Source organism: Spermophilus citellus, assembly GCF_964194105.1.
Source record: "Spermophilus citellus genome assembly, chromosome: 16".
Lineage (NCBI taxonomy): Eukaryota > Metazoa > Chordata > Mammalia > Rodentia > Sciuridae > Spermophilus > Spermophilus citellus.
In genome coordinates this window covers 8653052-8664222 of record NC_138196.1, presented here as the reverse complement: position 1 = coordinate 8664222, position 11171 = coordinate 8653052, and the positions used below count along the sequence as shown (strand labels likewise).

The window sequence follows — 11171 nt, the reverse complement described above, 5'->3', positions numbered from 1 at the left end:
AGCTGACTAGCACCTGATCCCCCAACCTAAAGGGTCAGCTCCAAGTTTCTTTAAAAAAAAAAGAAAAAGAAAAGAAACTTAAGGAAACTCACTTCCTCTTGGAAAACCACTTCTGCCCATGGATCTCAGAGTTTGGAGGCCCTGGGCCCCTTTAGACACTATCTGGGGCCAGTCATCTTGCTGACTTGTCTCATGTTGTCTTGCTATATTTTCTACTTCTTTTTAAGATATTCTCCTGGAAAGGGCTGGTGATATAGCTCAGTGGCAGAGTTCTTGCCTCGCATGCAATTCCCAGGATAGTTGCCCCCGCCCTCCCGCCACCAAAAAAAAACAACTTTCACCTGATTATAATCAAGATAATGTGGATGAATTCAGGGTTCTACTTTTCTAAGCCAAGCCAGTTAAATTCAATAAATCTAATATTTTTATGGAACTGGAATGGAGACAACAGGGTCCTAAACCTGAAACATTCTTTGCATAATTTAAACTTTTTTACAGAAAAAGAGGAACTCATTTCTGTTGTCTTCCAAACTTCTTCCAAGTAAATACAGGTTATAATTATTCCAAACTTACAAATGCAAGCAGCTCTTGGAACTACATGGGAAGTCCTATGGTCATTTTATTTATCTATCTATTTATTTATTTATTTTAGTTGTAGGCAGACACAATACCTTTATTTTATTTATTTGTTTTTATGTGCGCTGAGGATTGAACCCAGTGCCTCACATGCAAGGCAAATGCTCTACTGCTGAGCTGTGACCCCAGCCCTCCTATGGTCTTTTAAACAGGTAAGCCTCTGCGTTGTTTCAGATAACCCCACATTGAACTGATTACATACTTCATCCTGTATCATTGCAGGTGAACTGCTGACTTGGTCATGGTGTTTTACTTTTAAATTCAGAAACCTAACAGTGACTTCCCACTACCACGACAAAGAAACAGTGTCCAGAACAGGATGTAAGAGTGTCTACCTCTTCCAGCAGGGCTCTGCTCCCTGAGGCATTCCGCCTCATGGTCCCAGCAGGGCCTTCGTGGGGCTGGGATGCTCGGATCCTCTGATGGACAGCTGCACTAGACTCTGCCAGGGTCTGCGAGTCTCCACTTCTTCTAGGTCCGAGGTGACTCTCTGATCCCAAAAGAGCTGAATGACTTCCATTTTCTGGCTCAGGTACCAATGCCTCTTCTACAGACTGCCCATCCTGGATAATGTCACACACCCCAAAACAAAATAAAACAGGCATGCTTTCTATATATCACCATGAAAGCCTTCAAGCAAAAAAAAAAAAAAAAATCAAAAGCAAGAACCTTGCCAGGTTGAATGACACACGCCTGTAATCCCAGGAGGCTGAGGCAGGAGGATCACGAGTTCAAAGCCAGCCTCAGCAACTTAGTGAGGCCCTAAACAACTTAGTGGGATCCTGTCTCAAAATAAAAGTAATAAGGGCTGAGGATGTGGCTCAGCAGTTAAGCTCCCTGGTTCTATTACTAAAAAGAACAAAATTTAAAAAGGATAGAGATACAGCTCTGTGGTAGAATGCCCTTGGGTTCAATCCCTAGTAACCCACTCCCCCCCCCCAAAAAAAAGGAACTGGTTGAATTCTTTGTCTTTTTTTGGCAGTGCTAGAGATTGAACCCAGGAGCTTGCTAGGCAAGTGCTCAACCACTGAGCTCCTCTAGCCCAGTTATTTCCTCTTTAATCTAAACTCTTGAACCGTAATCAGTGCATTTTAAACTTTCCTTTCAGATACCAGATGATCATCAGCCAGCCAGTTAGTCTGGACTGACACACCACACCCTAGGATGAAGAAAGAAACTTCTCTGATGGGATGTCACCTTGAAAATGAAGCTGGGGCTGAGTGCCCAGTGGTACAGCCTCTCTCCTCAGGCTCAAAGCTCTGGGTTCAAGTCTCAGCATCAAAGAACAAAAATCAGCCTGAGTTTTGTTCCTTAAGCATTGCTTTACATTTTTTTATAGTGTATATTTCAAGTACCATGAAATCCATCCTCTGAAAGCATAAAATTCAGTGGGTTAGGGGCTGGGGATGTGGCTCAAGTGGCAGCGCGCTCGCCTGGCATGCGTGCGGCCCGGGTTCGATCCTCAGCACCACATACCAACAAAGATGTTGTGTCCGCCGAGAACTGAAAATAAATATTAAAAAAAATTCTCTCTCTCTCTCTCCCTCTCCTCTTTAAAAAAAAATTCAGTGGGTTACATATATTGCAAGATAAGTGACCCTCCTCACCAATTTCAGTTTACTTCCTCACCTTAGAAAGAACTCCTGCCTTGACCCCACCTGTCTCCAGAGCCCACAGCTGCTAATCTACTTTCTGTTTCCATGGGTTGACAGGGCTTTTGGGAGAGAATCCTGGATCTGACGCTGTCCAGTGACTTCCTCGTTGCCAATTCCTGCCTCTGAAAATGAAGATGGGAGCCACAACACACATACCAACAGCTATAGGGCCCACAAGCCAACAGGCGAGAAGTGCTTGACATGCAGTGAGCACACAGTATTGTGTCCACTTAGTTCTTTTCTTTTTTTAAAACCATTTTTTTAGTTGTCGATGAACCTTTGTTTGTTTTTATACAGTGTTGAGGATCGACCCCAGTGCCTGACACGTGCTAGGCAAGTGCTCTACCACTGAGCTCCTCCCAGCCCCCCCTTAGTTCTTCCTTCCTTCCATCTGCCTGCCCTCTCTCTCTCTCTCTCTCTCTCTCTCTCTCTCTCTCTCTCTCTTTCTTTCTTTTTGAGACAGTCTCACTAGGTTGTCAGGCTGGCCTTGAACTCCTGGGCTCAAACAATCCTCCTGCTGCAGCCTTCTAAGTAGCCAGAATACAGCACTGGCCACTGCACCTGGCTGCCCTTAACTCTCAAAGAGCTTCCCTTTCAAATCTTCATTGCAATGGAAGTTTTAGGAGGAATGCCAGGTTTACCTGTGGCTTTAAGTACCATGTGACCTTTAGGAATGAAGGGGACAGGGCCTAAGTTGCCCAGGCTTGCCTTGAACTTATAACCCTCTTGCTTTAGTCTCCAGAGACTCTGGGCTTACAGGCATGTGCCACTGTACCTGACAGTCAAATAATTATATACATAAATTATAGATGGACATAATACCTCTATTTTACTTATTTATTTTTGTGTGGTGCTGAAGTTTGAACCCAGTGCCTCACACATGCTAGGCAAGTGCTCTACCACTGAGCCACAGCCCCAGCCTCGTCAAATAATTTCTGACAAGAGTATCAAGCCTGGGCTGGGATTGTGGCTCAGTGGTAGAGCACTCGCCTCGCACGCGTGAGACCCTGGGTTCAATCATCAGCACCACATAAAAATAAACAAACAAAAGAGTATCGAGCCTGCTTCAAGGGAAGATGGGAAACCTGGATACCCAGAGCAAAAGAATGAAGCTGCACCCCATTTAACACTATCAAAAGCTAACTCAAAATGCACCGAAAGCCTCAATGAAAGACCTCAAAACCATGAGCTTCTCAGAGGAAAACCTAGGGCAGAGACTTTATGACATTGGGTCTGGCTGTTATTTCTGGGATATGACACTAAAGGCAGAAGCAAGAAGAGGAAAAAACAAACAAATGGAACTTCATGAAAAAAATGTTAGGATTGCACTGCAACAGCCACTAACAGGGTGGGGTGCAGTGGCACACCCCTGTGATCCCAGCCACTCAGGAGGCCCAGGCAGGAGGATCCCAAGCTCCAAACCAGCCTGGACAACTTCCCAAAATCCCTGTCTCAAAATATTTTAGGGCTGGGCAGTGGTGCATGCCTGTAATCCCAGCGGCTCACGAGGCTCAGGCAGGAGGATAGCAAGTTCAAAGCCAGCCTTAGCAACAGGGAGGCGTTAAGCACTCAGCAAGACCCTTTCTCTAAATAAAATATAGAACAAGGCCAGGGATGTGGCTCAGTGGTAAAGCCCCCTGGGTGCAATCCCTAGTACTACAGAAAAAGCAAAACAAAACAAAACAAAAACCTGGCGGCTGGGTTCCACTGAATGTGCCCACCAAATGAGGTTGCTGGGTGGGGAGCACTCGCCAGCTTGGCAGCAAAGCAGACCCTCACTCTGACAACTTGCATCTCGAACTCCCATCACACAAGGTGAGGGTTAATTTAAGGATGGTGGGCAGGAAGGGACAGGGATAAGAACACTGTCACCAAACATCGTTACCTGCTGGCCACCCTGTTCTGACTCTGCCCCTTCTTCACGTGCAGCAGCTAGTGCGCACCGCTCTGGAGAGGTCAGGCCGCCAGTCCCCGTTTCTGTGCATCCCAGGGAGAGGCTTCCAGTGGCCTTCTCAGGCAGCGGCGTCTCAGGATCCACCTGGCCGTGGCCTGGGTTAAGTTTAAAATGCCGGGCCAGTCCCCCCTTTCCTATGTATGACTTGCCACAAGTCTGACACCGAAAGGTCTTTGGCCTCAGGGCACAGCTCTCTAAGTCAAAGAGAGCCTGCTTCTCCCTCTGGCCTTCCTCTTCCTCCGTGCTCAGTTCTGAGTAGTCGTCGGAATCCGAAGGGTGCCCTTCGGCCAAGTCCTCTGTTTTGATGAATTTATAGTCTCTAGCTTTGTACTTAGGAGGTCGAGATATCCGTCCAGAATGAGTTTGCACCTTAAAAGATTTTTTTAACTTCTTGGCACGTTTCGTGTGCAAGCTGGAAATGAGTAAATGTGAACTGGAAGAAATGGACGTTCTTGTGGGCAGGTGAGAGGCTGCCAGAGCAGTCAACCGGTTGCCTTGGCTGCCTGGAGCCTGGGAGGCCTTGACTCTCTTTGGAGGGACTGGCTGGAGGGCGGGCAGGGGCCTCTGTACAAACACCCAAGGAACAGGAGGCCGAGGTGAGCTTCTGAGGAAGCACAGCTGTGGCCCAGTCCTCCCCGGGGGCTGCCCCCTGAGCAGCTGAGGGCTGGCCACGCACAGCCCCACCAGGCTGGAGCTCCTCCCCGGAGGCTGGCTCTGTCTTGCTGTTTGGGGCTGGATGGTGGCCAGTGGTGGCATCGGCCTTTCCTGATCTTTCACGTCTCCAGGTATCACCTTGACACATATGGTTTCTAGTTGCTTAAATATAGAAAGAGGAAACCAGGAAAGAGAAAGACAGCATTATGCTCATTGATATTTCTGTAATCATCACAAATCCACCGTTGAAACTCTAAGTTTGAACTTACATATAAAGGCTATGTCCTATATCTGTAGTGTTTATAGCAGTTTTCCAAACCTCTCTGACCACAGAGCACAGGGATACACGTTATACCACAACCAAGTACATCTGCTGAAACGCTGTGGACACAAATGAAGTAACAGTTCATGCAACACTCACCACCCTACATAAATGCCGTCTCATGTGCTATGTAGTCCACTTTTTTTTGGTACTGGGGATTTAATCCAGGGGCACTTTACTCTGGGCAGATTATCCCAGCCCTTTTTAAATCTTTTTATTTTGAGACAGGGTCTAAGTTACTTAGGGCCTCGCTAGATTGATGAGGTTAGCCTTGAATTTGAGATCCTCCTGTGTCTCCCTATTTTCTGGGATTACAGGCATGCACCACTGTCACTGGCAATCCACATCATTAAATATAAAAAAATGACAATATATATATATATATATATATATATATATATATATATATATATTAGTCATAATCTACTAAATTATTTCATGACTCATTAAGAAATAATTCCTTGCTTTAGTTTTATCCATGTGGTTTTACTTGGATTACTTAGTACTGTGCTCTAAACTGGACTCCATGCAATGTGAGCTCATTTGTTACAGTGCTGGGGATAGAATCCAGGACCTCTGGCAAGCTGAGCCTCTGGAAAGCTGGACCACCTAAACACATCCCCAGCCCAGTGCCAGTGAGCTCATTTTCCACCACCACCCCCGTCCCCCAAATGAATGAAATTCTGAAACCAAAAAAGCCATAAAGAACAAAGTAACCAACAGGGTCCTACAACCCACCTGTAAAGGTTAACACAAGCAGTTCATAAAGCCCTCCCAAATCCTTCCAACATACATGCCCCTTTCTTTACCATATCCCAAATGCCCTGTTCATTCTTGTGTATTTTTAAAATTTATACTGCATGTGACTATCTCCAAAAATATGGTTCAGTTTTGAAATGTTTTTAGACTTTATATAAATGAAATAATCTGTACCTTGATGGGCATTTTCACTCCCTATTTTGCTGTGAGAAATGCGTCCACATTGACCTGTGAAGCTCTAGGTGCTCATTTTCTCTGCACTGAGTACACTAGTCTCCTGTTGATGAACAGGTTCTCTCCCTCTGTTCTTATGGTCTGTTCTAAAATTTCATAGTATGTGCACACATGTGTATTTCTCCAAGGGCACACTTCTAGGAGAGGGACTTCATACCTTCAACAAATTAAAATATAATATCCAACAAAATTTTAAATGCCTGTGCTTTTTGATCCAGCAATTCCATTTTTTTGTTGTTTGTTTTAGATTCAATTAAAAAACAAAACAAAACACTCACATGGGCACAAGGATGAATGTTCTAGGAAGTTCAAGGTAGTACTCACTGCCTGTAACAGCAAAACTCCTAACAACTATTAAGGGAAGAGCTGTCTTCAACAACATTCCACAATATTTACTGAGTGCCAACCCTGTGCCAGACATAGTCATAGGTGTTAGAGAAGAGGAGAGGGTGGGAGCAGGACAAGGCTCATGCCCTTGTGGAGCAGAGTGAGCATTTTCTCAGAGGGAGAAAGGCAAAGGTCCAAGGCAGAGTATTTCAACCTTGGCAGAGTGACACTTCAGACCGGTAGTTCTTTGTTGTGTGGAGCTGTCCTGTACTGTAGGAAGCTGAGCACCATCCCTGCCATCACCCTCTAGAAGCCAGCGCAGCACCCCCAAGTTGTGACCCTCAAAAATGTCTCCAGATGTTGCTGAAGGCCCCTTCCCCATGGGGCAAAACACCTTCGGTTGAGAACCACTGATCTGGGACACAAACAGGTCCTCTTTTGGACTCAATCCTGTGCCAGTGAAGGGTCAAAAATGTCATCACACAGGGCAGAATAAAAACCCTCACTGAAAGCAAGCTGGGGTCCATCTCTCATCTCTATATTGCAAACAGCAGAGACAATTTGACATTTTGGTTTATGGTTTTTGTGTACAGAGCTGATGCCAGTGTCCCATGAGTCCCCAATTCCTGGGCTACCTGTGACTCACTGACAACTAGGTTTACTTTGTATATCCTTCAATAACCATTATTCGTTTCCTTTTACTATTAGTCAGAATTTTTCTCTAAGCTCTTGGTATATTACACATACACCATATTATACACACACACACACACACACACACCAAGACCTATTGTTCTAGAATGACCAGCAGCAGAATTAGTCCCATAATATATTTATCTGCTATCCAGACTGACTTACCACCTAGGTATTATACTTGATATTTTGCTATATGTGTATTTAATTCTGTAAACTTGGGGCTGGGGTTGTGGCTCAGTGGTACAACACTTGCCTGGCACGTGTAAGGCCCTGGGATTGATCCTCAGCACCACATATAAATAAAATAAAATAAAAATCATGTAAACTTACTAAGTATCTCTGATTCCTATTTATAAACAGTATCCAAGCCTATCTCACACCTGAGCTAATGGGAGGCTTTCCCCTGCCCTGCCCCAGTCCCTGCAGACCTGCTGGATTGGATCAGCTGGGATGGAGCACTACACCTATCCTTTCAAAATCTCCATTGATTCTGAATGCAGGCGAGGCTCCCCAGGGAGTAGATAGGTGAAGCAGACAGGAAAACAGTGCCACCATAGCACAATAGATAAGAGGCAGAACAGACTGAAGGTGACAGACTTGCCAAGGAGCGCTCTCAAGGGTATCTAGAAGAGTTTTTGCCAGGTGAGATACCACCTCTTCGGCATTAGTGTTGAACGTCCTCAGTCAAATCTAATTTCCCTTTCTTTTAAATTCATTTAGTTCTTCATGTTGATCTCTAGCTTTCTAACCTTGATTAGAAATTACCTGGGGGCTAGGGTTATCGCTCAGTGGCAGAGCTACAGCATGTGGAAGGCACTGGGTTTGAAACTTACCACTGCATAAAAGTAAAACAAATAAAATGCTTTCTGTCCATATACAACTACAATTTTTTTTAAAGAAGTTATCTAGTCCATGCCTTACCTTCTATTAGTTCATAACTCCTCAGGGACAAGGTACACACCTGGTTTGCCTTTGTGGCCTCCATGGCACAGTGAAGTTGAAAGATTATTAGCACAATGGGCCATAAAGTTACATTATTGTGAGTGCAGGTAGAATTTATACCATTCCCATTAGATTAGCTACAGAATATAATCCTTTTTTATTCATTACCTCCCTCCACTCAGCCCCAAGCTGGGGATTGAATGCAGCATTGCCACTGAACTACATCCCCACCCCTTTTTATATTTTGAGATAGGATCTCACTAAGCTGCTGAGGCTACCCTCAAACTTGAGATCTTCCTGTCTCAAACTCTTGAGTGGCTGGGATTACAGATGTACGCCACCACTCCTGGCTTAGAATACAATTCTTTTAGGTTCCTAAGCTTATTTTCACTTGATGAAACGTGACATTATTGGACTCTTTCTGAAGTTGCCACACCAAATCAGATCCAAAAAGTAGTGTGTAGTGAGGACACAGGCTCTGGAGTGCAGCTGCACCTATGGGACCTTGGGCAAAGTCACCCAATCTCTCTGAGCTTGTTCTTGACCTGGAAAAGGATGATAGAGAAGCATTATTGCTCCCAGCGGCCTGGGCAGAAGTTCTGCAAGTTCAAAGCCTGCCTCAGCAATTTAGCATGACCCTAAGCAACTTAGCGAGACCTTGTTTTTTTTTTAAAAAGCATTATTACATGGCTGCTGACAACTAAGCAGCTTAGTAAAGTGCCTGGCTGGGAGTAGGGAGTGTGTAAACAGCAGGAGTCACTAGATGGTGGCTGTACTGGATGGTGCCATGCTGTCTTTGACACAGATTTGCTGTGCCCAGTACATAGGGAGGCACTGGTTCTTCAGAAGAGTACAGCCAAAAAGTTCACGCAGTGAACCATCCCTACTGCCAACAAGGAAATCAGAGTCCAAAGAGGTTCTTACCTTACCTAAGGTCACACCTCCAGCAATGTTGGGGCAACATACTTGTCTTCCCAAACTAAATAAAGCAAGATAACTCTCCAGCCTTGATAACTAGGTACAAGCCTATGCAGCCCCATACCACTCAGGAAAAAAAGAAAAAAAAAAGTTGAAGACTGTTGGCTCTATTCTCTAGCCTGTTTACTAGAAGCATCTCTCTTCCTTTGGCAATTTAGGGATGAAAGTATTGTCATGTACAACCCTCAAGATAAGGGGATATGATTTTACACACAACATGCAACACCTCCAGCTTTAGGAACTGCCTGAACCCTCCCAGCTTGGGAGATCACTTTCTAAAGCCAGCTCCCCCAGCAGTCGAGAGCTCTGTGACCCAGGGAATGAACTCTCTGGGAGAGGATGACCTGTGGTATAGAGGGCTTTCACGTGTTTCACGTGTACTGGCACTGCTGGGCACTGGGGTTACAAATCACAGGCACCACTCAAGTGCCAACTCGTACAGCAAACTACTGCATTGTGCTTCCTTTTGTCCCAAGTCTGGGTCTTGGCACTTGCTCTGCTTTCCACTCTTTTACTCCACTCAGGTCTCAGCTCCATTGTCAGGCCTCGAGGACCACCCACTGGAAAGCAGCCCCCCTTTCACCCCCAGACCCGCCTTAGTTCTGCACCGTGCCGCAACCCCCGCACTAGGGGCCCCACCTGGTGCACTGTGAGCGCTCAATGGATGCTGAATGAGTGGGCAGAGGCGGGTAAGAGCCAGGCAGCGCGGAGGAGCCCAGCGCAAGGCGGTGCAAGTTCGGGGGCTGGCGACGCCGGCCTCTCCGGCCCGGCCGCTCCAAGGCGAGCCTGCCGGTCGCGAGGCGCGGGCCCCCGAGGCCTCGGTTTCCCCCACTCCCTCCCAGCGCCTCACCTGGGGTGGCAGGAGGCGCGGCGGGCGCGGGGGCTCGGCGCCCGGAGCCCGCTGCAGGGCGGCCTGCTGGGCCGCGTCCCGCAGCCGCCGTGCCGCGTCCTGCAGGACGAAGGCCGTTGGAGGCTCAGCGGGCGGCTGCGCCTTCGTCACCTGCTCCAGGACCCGCCGCAGCTGCTCGGGGTCCAGTGGGGCCAGGCGCGCCGCGTTGCCGCCCTGGCCCGGAGGAACCCGGCCGCTGCCGCCATCCCCGCCGCCACCCCAGCGCCCCAGCTCCGCGTCCGCCATGACAGCCGAACCGGGACTCGAACCCTTGTTGCTGAGCGACGGCGGCGCGAATGTGCGTCACCTGGGAAAGGGGCGGGCTACGAGTGCCCAGTAGGCCAACACACCACCGAAGGCGGCCGGGCTGGGGGCGGAGCCGGGATGGCCACGCCCCATCACCAAGGTCCGCGCAGGCCGCTCAGGTTCTATTTTGTTTGTTTTTCCGCGCTGGGGCTGGAACCCCGGGCTCCCGCGTGCTGGACAAGCGCTCCGCCTCCTGGATTATTTTCTTAACTCTACGACGTCACCTCCTCCAGGAGCTGTCCGGGTCTCCCAAGCCGAGGTCTTCCAGAGCCCCTGCCCTGTCACCTTTCAAATGTTAACGTCAGCCTACACTGAGGGTCCAGCCTGGAGCTCTGGATTCCCAGGAAGACCCCAAGATGTCCTGATTTAATAACTCCAAGAGGGAACCTAGTGTTCGCATTCTTAACAAGAGTGCCCCTCAACCCCCTAATTGTTCCCAGCTTGATCTACAAAAGCCCTAGTGCCCACGCAGACTGGGCACGTCTTGAGGACAGGGATGCTATGTTACTCATTCGGGCCCTGGCCCAGTGCACGGTGGGGGAATGAGGGAGCCACCTCTTCCCGTTTCAGTCCTGTCCACCCATCTCCACTCCTCCTCAGCCTACTCTCTTACTCCCTCCCTGTCTTGTAGCTGCAGGTGTGTACGCGTGTCTCAGCTCCTCTCCCCAAGGAGGTCAATGAAGGGAAGCGAGGACCCAGAGACGGAGACCAGGCAGAGATGCACACGAGAGTTTGTCAGAGCTGTCTTGCCCTGGTCACTCTCTCTACATATAGAAGAGAGAGGTCCCCAGATGTTCGGGTGTTCTTTTGTGGGGTAGG

General features: G+C 47.8%; 1 protein-coding gene across 1 annotated transcript; it reads right to left on the bottom strand.

The window, feature by feature from the left end:
- Window positions 1-346: 346 nt before the first annotated feature.
- Window positions 347-10292, bottom strand: LOC308635452 (zinc finger protein 839-like; the record flags this gene model as incomplete). The annotated part of the gene is made up of 3 exons (XM_081269881.1): window positions 347-1199; window positions 4177-5061; window positions 10008-10292. 3 exons carry the CDS (start codon window positions 10290-10292, stop codon window positions 906-908), a joined length of 1464 nt encoding a protein of 487 aa, XP_081126007.1. The 3' UTR covers window positions 347-905.
- Window positions 10293-11171: the final 879 nt, after the last annotated feature.